This window comes from Emydura macquarii, unplaced genomic scaffold (assembly GCF_026122565.2).
Source record: "Emydura macquarii macquarii isolate MOO-44397 ecotype Brisbane River unplaced genomic scaffold, CSIRO-AGI_Emac_v2 contig_369, whole genome shotgun sequence".
Taxonomy (NCBI): Eukaryota; Metazoa; Chordata; order Testudines; family Chelidae; genus Emydura; species Emydura macquarii.
Genome location: NW_027130506.1, coordinates 2,198,078 through 2,210,837, shown reverse-complemented (window position 1 = coordinate 2,210,837; position 12,760 = coordinate 2,198,078). Strand labels below are relative to the sequence as shown.

General features: G+C 39.1%; 1 protein-coding gene across 2 annotated transcripts in view; it reads left to right on the top strand.

Moving 5' to 3' along the window:
* EXT1 (exostosin glycosyltransferase 1) overlaps window positions 1-5,152 on the top strand; it is a 228,260-nt gene extending 223,108 nt beyond the window's left edge. Inside the window, exons 9-12 of one of the 2 annotated variants that reach the window (XM_067530602.1) lie at window positions 114-274; window positions 390-458; window positions 1,419-1,590; window positions 4,656-5,152. In XM_067530602.1, the coding sequence (XP_067386703.1) occupies window positions 114-274; window positions 390-458; window positions 1,419-1,590; window positions 4,656-4,841 (588 nt within the window). In that variant the 3' untranslated portion in view covers window positions 4,842-5,152. The remainder of the gene's footprint in view (window positions 1-113; window positions 275-389; window positions 459-1,418; window positions 1,591-4,655) is intronic. The other variant, XM_067530612.1, reaches the window with a different exon arrangement.
* The last annotated feature ends 7,608 nt before the right edge of the window (window positions 5,153-12,760 follow it).

The following is a 12,760-nucleotide window of genomic DNA, read 5'->3' as shown; positions in this document are numbered from 1 at the left end:
TTGCAACAGTTCCAAGAGTTTGAATTATGAATTAGTGGCAAGATAATATTTTGTTTTGTTGACAATTACTGAAACTCTTTGATTATTCATTTGGCACGTGTCTTTGCCTGCAGGTGGATTTTGCCTTTACAGTATGGCAGAGCTTTCCAGAGAGGATTGTAGGATACCCTGCTCGCAGTCACTTTTGGGATAATACTAAGGAGAGATGGGGCTATACATCTAAATGGACTAATGACTATTCCATGGTATTGACAGGAGCTGCTATTTACCACAAGTAAGAAACCAGAGCATCTTTCTATCTTTTTATTGTTATTGTTAAAGGTGGTGAACAAATTTGTTTCTGACTGAAAGAAGGAATGAAAATCTTATCATTTCCTCCCCCCGAAAAGGAACTCTGGTCTCCCCTCCAACAACAAAAAAAATAAAAGAAAAGAAAGAAAATCCTATTGGAAACCTAGGTAAAGAATAGATGGAGCTACTCTGTTTATAGGGAAATGGTTTAAATTCCCAGTTTGGCTCTGGGGCTCTGGTGATTATAACTGTGTTCACTAGGTCTCTTTTGAAGCCACTTGTATTTTGCGGCAGTCTAACTGCTCTTTTTCACATCAGTAATTATATACTTCAAAGAAGCCCCAAATTCATTAAACTCTTTGGGCTAAATGGCCTCTAGTGTAGAGGAGTGAAGGTGACTGCCAGACTGACTATGGGTTTCTGGTAGCTGACTGTCATGGACAGTCGACCTGCTAATTCTTCCAGCCACACTTGGATCTTTAGTGCAGTGACACCTTGCAGTTTCGGCACAGTGTATTGGAGAGAATTCACATAACCATTTCAGTAGAACGGAGCTACATAGGGGACTTCTCTTAGCATTTAATAAGCAGTCAAACTATACCGCTGTATCTGATCCACTCCCCACAAAGGAGGAAACAGGCACCAGTTAAAATGGGATCTAGATTTATTTAGGTCTCAGCAGAATAATCTGAACTGTTATTGTGAAGGCCTTATTAGGCCATATTCCCTCTTCTCTCCAACCACACCTGCTGCTTTTTCTTGCCTCCACATGTTCTTCGTTACAGTTACCCACCTTGGCTACCTCAATGCATGAGGGGTGAACCGAATACTAGTCTTGCATTATCTTGTTTAAGATTTGAAGTCAACCCAATTTCTTTGCAACTAATTGTGAGAGGCACCGTGGTGTTTTTAATTCTTGTATCCCTAATAGCTTAGTTCATGGTATCACTGAGGTCCTGCTTTTTCCTCCCCACTTTTCCAGTTTGGAGGATGAGCAACAAAGGTCCCATGACGTGCCCACGGTCACACAGTGAGTTAAGGGCTCAACGGGGATTCGAATCCTGTGGAATCCATATGCCCCAGTAAGAGAAAGACTTGTATTAATGCCCCTGTTGTTGGCTTTCCAGATATTATCACTACTTGTACACTCATTACCTGCCTGCCAGCCTGAAGAATATGGTGGACCAACTGGCTAATTGTGAGGATATTCTAATGAATTTTTTGGTGTCCGCTGTGACAAAACTGCCTCCAATCAAAGTAACACAGAAAAAACAATATAAAGAGACCATGATGGGGCAGGTATGTGTCTAGAGCATGTTTGATCTATTGAATCGTCTTGGTAAAATCACCTTTAGTTTCCTGACCAGACACGTTTTGTAGGAGACCTCTGGGCTGCATGGAACTCTGCTTGATTTTTCATGATTCCTTCTTTGATAAAATCGTAAACGGAGCTGGGAATGTTTTCAGTGAACCAAAGGCAAATCCAACTATAGAGATGGCAAGTATCTGCCTGTGGAATGCAACGTCCTCTCCCTCATTTTCCCATATTGCTTTAATTATTCATGGTGATGTAAAACTCATGCCACAGATATCATGACTGCTGAATTTCAGTTAAAAGAACTCCAGTTTTCTAATTAATAGTTTAGGTGCAAGCCTATTGTAATGTTCCAAAGGGTTTTTTAAATGAATGTAATGTACGGAGCAGTCTCTGTGCTATTTAAAAATAATATGTTTTTAAAGACGTTAAAAATAAAAATAAAATCCATGTGACTTGGAGCAGTGTTCTTCAGCTGGGTCACAACAGATGTCAGTTGTTATTTTTAAATGTATATTTCAAGTTGCTTCCTTAAGGAGATAAGGAAGAACCATCCACATGCCGTTATATTTGTCTCATTGCTGACACAGGATGATCAATAGCCGCTGTAGTTCCTAGGCGAACGATGTATTTTAGAATTAGTTTCCATAGTGAGCAGATTTTCCTTTCCAGGTTCTAGTTAAGGATCCTGCCTCCTGAAAAGAATACCTTTTATAACACGGAAACTTTGCAAGCATGGCGTTCTGTTGTTCCTGCTTTGCGTAAGTGAGCTATGGGGGTAGAGGACACAGAGAGTCTCCCGCGTATTTGTGCAGGAGACAGCCTATGATCAGTGCTGCTACAGTGTTGGAGGGAAGAAAGAAGACCAGCACTGCCATCAGTACAGAACACCAAAGAGGAAGGATGGGAGTTGGATGAGGGCATAACCATGGCTCCAGTTGTTGTATTAACTAGTACTAACAAGTCAGTGCTCTGGTGCTGCAGGTACCCCTCATTAATGAGCTCACTGAAGCACCCAGGAGGGCCACACGGGCAAAATGCCTCCATCAGCACCATTCAGAAGATAGCTTCTGCTCTCTGAGTTTCACTTGTCCACAGAGCTGTATTTTGTCTCTTCAGTTCAGACTACACTCAGGCTTGACTTTGCAGTAGATGGTGATGTAAGTGAACCATGAACTACACTTGTCTTCCTAAAACAAGTTGTTCCTATAGCTACAGGGAATTGAATGGTCCATGTTCATAATCCCTTGAAAGACAAATAAAAAATTAACATAACAGAATCTTAAGGTTGTGACACTGATTGATAGTCGTATGGAAATTCAATGCTAATGGCTAAAATGTCTTCTATAATTCTCCAGCACGCACTTTTCCTAGCCTGCCCTGTTGTGATTATATATAATCAAGTGTCTAGAATTAGTACACATTATATTCCACTGTTTGAGTTAAACTGGCCATTTTCCTGACTCTATCGCAGTCTTAACATTTAATGAACACACTCTGGGTTTACGCTGTTTTAAAAAATAGTAGTACAAACAAAAAATAAAGTGTCATGCAGACACATGAGAAATGGAACAAAATAGATTTGAATGGCACTTTCTGAGTACTTAGTCTGTTTCAAAGAATTGTTTTGGATTGAGTAGGTCCCTATATACAGTTAGGTTCATTATTTTCCAAATTGAGAATAACAACTCCTTCAAAGCTTTTGGGAACTGATTTTCAGAGGTGCAGAGTACCCATAGCTGCTCTGGACCTTAATGGGAGTGGTGGATGCTCAGAATCTCTGAAAATAAGGCTGTAAGTATTTTAAATAAATACGAAATGTGGCTTTCATACTAATTTTGAGAAGTGTTACTAGCACGAGGTGATCGAATGTAACCGTTTCTGTGATTCCAGTTTATTTTCTCTATTTATCTATCGAAGTGTATTGTGCTGGCTCCATCCACCGGGCTATCTGAGCACAGTCATGGCCATTTATTTTTAGGCAATATTAAGCCATGGTCCTGCTGACACCTGCACACCTTAGTGAGTTTTTGCATGAAGAAGTTCCACTGAACTCATGAACTCAGTGGATTTACTCATGCATGAGAGTTGCAGGAGTGGACCCTCAAAATGAATTTTTGATCTGACAAACCGTAACAGTTTTACAGCGTTCACCTCTTAGGGCTCAATCCCTGTGACGTGCTCAGCATTCTGCGCTCAAATTAACTCCAACATCAACTCCCAGGATTGGGCGTTTTATGGCCTCCTCCAACTGACATGGACCACTGTGGGACCTGGATTGGGGCGTTAGCTTGGGGGCTCTTGGGCCATCTTGAAGCTCTAACATGAACACTTTGTGTCCATTGATGATACGTGTTGGAATATAGCTTGAGGGTTGCACAATTAGCTGTTCAAATGAACCATCAGTGGCTTGGCTTTTTGAGGGAGGTGGTAATGTTTTCTTCTCTGCTATCAAAAATATTCTGGAGATTGGGTTGAAATAAAGAGAGATTCTAGAGTAATACATTGACATATTTCAGGAGATTTCTGAAACAGAGGTATTTCTGTTCTAAACAAGCCTAATGATCATCATAAACCAAAAGGTGAAGGAACACACTGTCTAAAATGTTGACCAATATTGTCTCATTATTTCCTAGTACTCCCCCGTCTGTCTGTATCCGTCTGTCTGTATCCATCTGTCTCTTGCCTTACATTTAGACTGTAAGTCCCTTGGGGCAGGGACTGTCTTTTTGTTCTGTTTGTACAGCACCTGGCACAATGGGGTCCTGGTCCGTGATTCAGGCTCCTAGGCACCTCAGTAATATGAATAATAAGCAATAATAAGTTATCCGGCTGTTACTAATGTCAGAATTTGATCCATATGACTTGAAATATGGCTACAAAGTATGTATTTCTTACAAATGTCAGCCCAGAGTTGAGGTTTTAGAGCCAGCCTCTTAGATTAGGTGCTGAGATCACCTGAAAGCACAGCCTCAGTACCATTGCACCTCCTACCATTTACACAGTGTTGTTGACATGATTACTTAGCATTTCCTTTCTCTCCATCCAGACTTCCAGGGCTTCCCGCTGGGCTGACCCAGATCATTTTGCCCAACGGCAGAGCTGCATGAACACTTTCGCCAGCTGGTTTGGCTATATGCCGCTGATCCATTCTCAGATGAGGCTTGACCCTGTCCTCTTTAAAGATCAGGTCTCCATCCTGAGGAAGAAATATCGTGACATTGAACGACTTTGAGGAGCCCTGCTGAGGGGACTGATCTGTTCTCCATCCCCAGTGCAGATCCACTGACATTTGGGGTCAGACTGTACCAAGGACAAAAACACATACAAATGGAAAGCAGATTTGTGTGGCTCCAAGGAATCATTGTGCTGGACTGCTTCAAAAACCACCTCACAGGCTTCTGTCGTTCAAGACTAGGTTGTGTACAGTTTCATTATGGAACATTAAATAATTATTTTTGAAATGATTGCTATGCAGGTTAAAACTTTTTTAATGATCAAAAAACCCCACAACTATTAAAAACAGAGTTCTTTCTTTAATCAAAATGGTGTTGGGTGTGAATATTTCAAAGTTATCATTCCTTTCTTACAAGCATTTAAAGCTGCCATTGCTTTCTTACAAGCATTTTAATATCATTGTAGGGAAAATGGAATGAGAATTGCAAAGTTAAAAGTTGAGCTCCTACAGATAGAAAATGCAGCAGTTTCCAAAAAAACCCAAAAACAAAAAGCACAAACAGGACAGCAATTAAACATTGTTTCACTTAATGCCTCTTTTTGGTTTTGTTTTATTTTTTAAATTTTTTCTTACACTACTCAAGTCAATGACAGTAAATCTATCAACCATTCTGTTGCGTTGAGGGAAGGCTAAAGAACATCCATTGAGTGAAGCATAATTAAGATCCTTCTGTTTGGGGAAGAAAGACAATTAAACCCTATTTTTTTTAAATGGGGAAAAAAGACTGATGCTTAGGAAATACTAGTCGATTGTCTGGTTTGCAAAAAGAACAAAGCAGGTAGGATGGAAGCCAAAGAGAGGAATCCAATGCTTTTTAATGATGCAGGTTATGTTTGAGTTATGAATGACTTGTAACAAAGCATCCTGACTTCTCTCCTCAGGGTGTGGCTGTAGTTTGGATGTTCTGTTTTAGATTTATACCTGTTATGAGCAGAGGAAAATATAGCAACTATTGCTATAGTGATGGGTAAACTACAGTTTGCACAAATTGCTCTTCTTGTGTGCCAGGGAATAGTATCATAATGACACTATTTGTGTCACAGTAGTTAAGGGTCTATCGACATGCCCATTTTAATCCCCTTGTTTTGAAGGAGGATGGGAAGAAGAGTTAATATTATGATGTTAAAAGGAAAAAAGAGTGTTTTCTGGACGGGAGCTTGGCTTACAAGGACTTTGCCTGAAACCAGTTGTTTTCATAAAATATTGAAGAAAATCAAATCCATATTTGAAAATAGGTATTTTGTAATTGTAGGAATGAAAACAACTGGCCAGGTTCCATCCTGAAGTTCTACTGGTATCTGGAGTACACTATTGATGGCAATAGTTACTCCAGATTTACCTTCGGGTAACTCAAAGTACAATCTGGCCCAAAGATACATGTGGTAGTTTCAGGTGCTTTTCTGTACTCCTTATTACTCACACAAGGTTTTGTCATTTCAAACAGAAACATTTCAGTTATTTATGCCATACTGTGAACTAGTTACATATATCTTAAATTGAGGGAATAAAATAAAAAACACCAATTTAAGCTAAACAGAAGCTATTACAATCTATTGGATAAATAAGCCCTTTTATAAAGTTTTGTAACTGTCAGATATTTCTGTGCGATGTCTCTGGTGTATTGGTTAACAATAATAACTCACAAAAAATGTGTGTTAAAATAACAACACAGCAAGGTCTGACTTTGGCCTCAGATAAAACCACTGCAGATCATTCCTTACCCCTCATTCCTTTGTGTCTAGACAGTTGATACAGAGGATGGCGAGAGCATGTTCTAGTAGCCAGAGCAAGAGCAAAAGTGGGTGGGGTGAGGATTACTGAGTTGTATTCCTAACTCAGTCACTGATTCCTCATGTGGCTTTGGTCAAATCACTTAATCGCTATGTGCCTCAGTTTACCCTTCTGTAAAATGGGCATAGTAATACTTATCTCACGGTGGGGTGATGAAGATTGATTAATTAGTGCTTGTGGAAAAACATATAAGCTGCCTCAGCAGAAAGGTGCTATAGAAGTGCAAAATACTATTACTATTTGTTAGTACACGATCTCCTGTTGGGATATTTCAAGCAATGGCTTTCTTTCCACATGATCTGCAATAACCAAGTACAATACAGTGAGTTAGGGGCAGAGTTCTCAAGTTCCTGGCTGGTGTTATTTAACTCTGAGCCAACTCCCTGAAAGGACACTGTCCCGGCCTTTTGAACTTTCTTTACTCTTAATTATTGCAGTTGCCAATTAGCAAGAGACCAAACTCTGTTGGCTTAATTTTCAAAAGTGTTGATCACCCAACTGCTCCCATTGGGTCTCCTTTCTTTTTGAAAATGAGGCCACTTCCTTAGGTGCTAAAATACTGTCTATCTTTAGGACGCCTTTTTGTGAACGTGTTGTCCTCTCAGTCAAATAGTGGGCAAGCTCAGCACAGCTCCTAGTTCCTTTGTCTTGTTTATGGATAAGCACATGGCGGTATCACCAGCTCGCTCTGGGAGTTAGTTAACGGGTCTCTAGCCAGCAGGAGAAGTGCCTATGGGTGGGAGGAGAGGAGGGTTAGTTCATTATACAAAAATAATGACCATAGTTCTGCTTTTGTTTTATGTAATGTAGTTTCTTGGCAGAAGTAGGGTGCAGCGGGTGAAATCTTGGGCTAAAACTGTTTGACAGCATCTCTGCAACATTCTTTTTTTGTGTAGTTTCTGTGGGAGGCAAAAAGAAAGTAAGGGAGCTAAATCTGAATATCGTTCAAGGCTCTTTCTGTTTACAGGTCTCTAAATAAAGAAGCAACAATAAAAGGCTGAACTTCAGAACAGTTTCAGATAGGTAGGAGGCACTTTTCTGTGTAACATGTTACCAAGGCACAGCCTTCTCTCTAGCAAAGAATGCACCTTCCTGCCAACCTTGCTAATGGCCATAGATTTCTCTCTGCCCATGTGTGGAGATTCAGTTCCCAGCTGAGTATTGAGAGTTGGATGCAGTTTTAGTTTAGAACTTTATGCCTTACCCACAGTGAAGACCTCATCGGCCAGTGCTCTTGGAGGATGTTAAACATGTTTCACACACTCACATGTAATTATGTTGTACAAAGCTGTGCACTTTCTGCAGCAAACAAAATATTCCTTTATCATGTCTTAGGAATGTCTGTGTTTATTTTTTTCTTAATTTAAATGGTGCTCAAACAGGAGTGTCTCCTTGTTTCTTTCCTCTCCTGGTTTTTCTGTCATAGGTTTTTTTTGTTTGTTTGTTTTTTTGTTAACACTAGGCTGTTAGCCTTTACTTTACAGGTACTTGAAAGCCTGCTGACTTGAAGGGCTGTTAAGCATGTGGTCTTTAGTAAAGGTTACCAACCGTAATTTCACGGGGGTGACATGGATGAATGTGACTAGATCCATGCCATTAAAACAGAATAAAAATAGGGACCAGGATTTGGGAGAAGTAATGAATTTTTAATTGAATTTATTTAAAAAAAAAAAATCGGTGCCTGGTAGTTGTTTGAATGAGACCCATTGTTGGAGGAAGGTTTAATGATGAGGAAAACGGGACACAAAAGTAGCGGCAAACTTCCAGGATTAGAGAGTGCCTGGTTCGCTCCATGGTACCTTGGGGCTCTGTGAGATCTTATTCGCTGTCCTTCCTTGCATTTTTGAGAAACTCTAATTATTACCACAACTTTTTCTAAATGTGGATGTTTAAGCTTTGTAACGATTTCATAATGAACATGCGGATGTGTAGCTATTGAGCACTTTGATCTATCTTTCCATCTGAATCCATCATGGATTTGATCAAGTTCAGATTTCAATTTCTTTTTAGAGCCAGGTTTGACAAAGAAATGAACCTTTCACCAATGAGCCCCCTTTAAAATAGGTCTTTACCAAAAAATATCTTATTTCAAAAATTGAAGTGATAATTTGGCATTGAAATAATGAAACAACTGTACCAAGCTATATGTAAATTTTGTCCTTAAAAAACAAAACACTCTCTTTGCCCTGCCTAAAATGTAACATACTTGTGTCTGTCTCCAGTGGTGCTGGAACAAGTTTTATAGTAGAGGTGATGAGAGCTGTTGAATCAAATGGTAAACCCTGTATATGATAGAAACCACTTCAAGCCAGGGGATGCGGTAGCACCCCTATGTCTGTTTCCCCAACCTAAAACAAAAAAAAGGTGTTTGTCGTTATAATAACTTTTTTTATCAAAAGCTATTTGTTAAATCCCCAAATCAAGTATTCTCTTACAGCAAAGAAAAGGTTCGGTCCTCGCCCCGCCCCCTCTTGCCTGCCCCCCCCGCCCATCCCCCCCCCCCGGTCTGGCTTTGCTGTCAGAAACTATAACTTTAGCAATGCGCAAAGAAACATTGCCATGAAGGACAACAGCCCAGTCTTACAGTGGGAAGTACTGACTGCAGTGGGACTCCACACAGAGGGACCCATGTTGCTTTGCAGAGCCCTGAGCTTTCTGCAGGTACTGTGGTCTGCCCACTGCAGGGTCAGAGCCATTGTCTCTAGGATAATGAAACAGAGTCCTCCAAGCTTTGTACATCTCACCCTTGTGTAAAGTGCAGTCAAGCTGGCATATATACCAATTTATTTTACATGTCACTACATGCTTTTTTACAGTTGTAGTTAGTTTCTTTGGAACCATCTGATGCATTAGAATTTTTCTCCCTCGTTGATGTGAATAATCATTTCACACTGAAATTAGGGGTGATCAAATGGGCCTTGTGACAGTGAACATAATCTTGTATATTTATTTTGAGAGAAAATATGTATAGTATATGATTGAAAAGGATGAAAAATCAAACTGGGAATACTTAGATGGGCAATTGTGAAGCAAAAAAAAATCCTTATTTTGTATAAAATGTACATTTTGGGGAAAATTTTCTAATGTGTTACCAATGTTTTCATAGTGCTGCCACATCTTTTTTTTTTTTTAAGTGTCCCCTCTTGCCCCCATTTAACTATTGATAACATAGTGCAATTAAACTTCAAGAAAGCGTGTAACAGAGAGAGAAAGAAAAATTACAAAGCCATATAACTTGATTTAATTCATTAACCTGTATAACGTTATAGGTTTACCATCAAAGATAGGTTGTTTTTATAGATAGTGTCACCAAAGACTTTTTTTCCTCTTCAGATTTATTAAAATTTTTGTTAATAAATTATGTACTTTTCTGTCATAGTGTGTTTATTTTTAATGAAGAGCCATAACTTTGCTTGTACTTCTGATGATGCAAATGGGAGGGATGTGATTGTCATTTATCTCAAAGTTCAGATTACTTACTGTTAATTGCTTTTTCCTGAGTTTTTCTCCTCAAACTATACAGAGGAATGTGTGGCCGTGCTTTATATCTAGATCTTTTATAGATTACATATAATGTATACACAGTGGTAGCGATTAAAAATTAAACATTTACCTGCAGTTACCATCTAGTGTTACCTGAGAAAAAAATGCAGTATTAAATCTGTCTAGCTAGCTATCATCACTGGCACCTATTACCACAGTATTGATGTGTAATATTACAGTGGTATGACAGATGACGTGTCATGATAACTGCTGACTTAATGCCTACTTTTTAATGGCAATCACTGTGTGTGTGTGTGTGTGTGTGTGTGTGTGTGTGTGTATCCACTATACACACTGTTGTACTGATATTGATCTCAAAGGCTTAAAGATTTAAAGGTGTTTATAGACCCTTTCGCTGCCCAATATTAACAGTGATAGATAGGTTCTGGGTTATGTTTCTATAGAGATCCTGAGTCTACTTGGTTATTTGGCAAACATCCAAAAGCATTCATTTAAATTGAAAGTTTATTGATTAAACACAAGAAAGAACAAGAGAGAAAAACGCACATTCATATTGAAACTGTGATTGAGGGATTATGCAAAACAAACTTAATCATAATCTTTAAAGTCCCTTTCCTTTTGAAGACAAAATATCAGTGTCTCTTCTTTTAAAAGAAAATCTTTCTTTGATGAAAAGGAAAAGGTTAATTTTACCCTCCGGGAGAAGGGCATTCACTTACCCTGTTCTTAATAGACAAATACAAGGTAGGGGAGAGACAGAACAGGAAAGATGGAGGAAATATGACTTTGGTTGATGTTTTTGGAACACTGGACTGCTGGTTAGTTATGAGTGGATGTTTCGGCTGGCAAGTCGACCACAACACCTGCTCCTTGAACCCTTGCACCTGCTCTAGTCAGGGCTGTCATCTGTTTGGAACCTTTGTCCTTAAACAAGGCAGGTTTGGATGAATTCAGTCTAGTTGATTTTGAGGATCAAGAGGATGAGAAGAAAGAGGGTGGTCAGAAGGCAACACAACAAGGGAAGGGACAAAAATATGGGATCTTACTTGCCTCTGCAGTGTGGGGAATTAGATATCCTCGCTGAGGGCTGAACGGCACGATTGTGTGATGACTTTCAGATGAAAACAAAGTTCCTTAAAGAAGAGCAAAGCCAACAGGCCTTCCTCTCTGGAAGAAAGTCCTTCACCTGATCTGCTGCTCCTGACTTGAGGTTGAGGAAGCTGAGTTGCAGTGCTGACAGGTCAGGGAATGATCTGAGAGAAGGTAATTCCTTTTTTTTCCAGAGTCTCTTTTTAAGAATCCAAACAGTGGTCAAAGTGGGCGGCATGTTTTATCCTCATTAGTTTGTCCACTAATTAAATCCATTTCTGTAAGGCCAAATTTGGCATAGGTAATTTTGTTCCCACATTTTCTTGTTTACTAAGTATGATTTCACCATAGTCCTTGTCTTATGATCAGTAACCCATTGCTGTTTGGGCTAATTCAGTTGTTCTGTTTCGTTTCCCTGCCCCTGTCCATAACATTCATTTATTGAAAACAACTTGACTTATTTTCCATGGTTAATTTTCAAACAGGCAGCAAGTCATAGATTATGGTGATGTGCTATGAACTTTCACATACTTTTCACAGTTGTTTAGGGTAAATTTTTAGTTCCAATAATCACAATAACGTGCACAGTGAAAATTGCCCTACCATAAATTGTCATCCCATCTGGTCCTACTGCCAAAAAAAATTCTTGTCTATCTCAGAGAATGGCTGCAGAAAGCAAATGAGTCTGGCTGGCTCCTTAGTTATATCACAATATAAACATTAAGATACTTGGCTTGCATATCACAGTATAACATCATGTGTGTCTGAATTTTCATTTACTAATATTAATAGAAAGGGGAAATTTAATGTCTGTTCACACGCAGAATTAAAAAAGGGACAGATACTCAGCTGCTGTAAATTGGTGTAATTCCATTGAATTTACTGATTTACACGAGTTGAGGATATGAGCCAGTATACTGAAGGAGAAATAATAGTTTTCTAAATGGCACACTTTTTACAGCAGGGCTTTTCTGAAAATTATCTGTTAAATTAATTGTACGGTAACATGCATGGAGACACAAAGATGGTTCTGCATTGATCTGCATTCTATTTTTTTCCTCTTCTAAACCATCCCAAAACATTTCTCCTTTTGTGAAAACTGTTAGCAAAGAGCATTTGTAAAGTGATCAGCTGGAACCAGATTTTTCTTACATTGTCTGAAATCTTAAAATAACAACTGCTTTTGGGGTGGCTATTAGGTGTGTGGCATGATGGGTCTTATTCCAAACTTTCTTCTTGTTTTATCTGATACTGGATTTACAACTGTATCAGTATTAACATTCCTTACAGATTGTGTGCTCTTTTGAGGTGGTCTCCTAGTACAGCTTAGCTCATTCTGCATGTCACTGTGGGGTTTTTTCACATTAATGAGTTGCTGTATCACACTGTATTTTATTTCTCTTCTTTTCAGCTCTAACACCCCCCACACACCACAACCACTTTCTGTAATTAGCAGCTGTTCAGCTGACTTTTATAGAATTGGAGAATAGAACATTTTGTTTAAAAAAAGGAATTTTAATAAACCCATATGT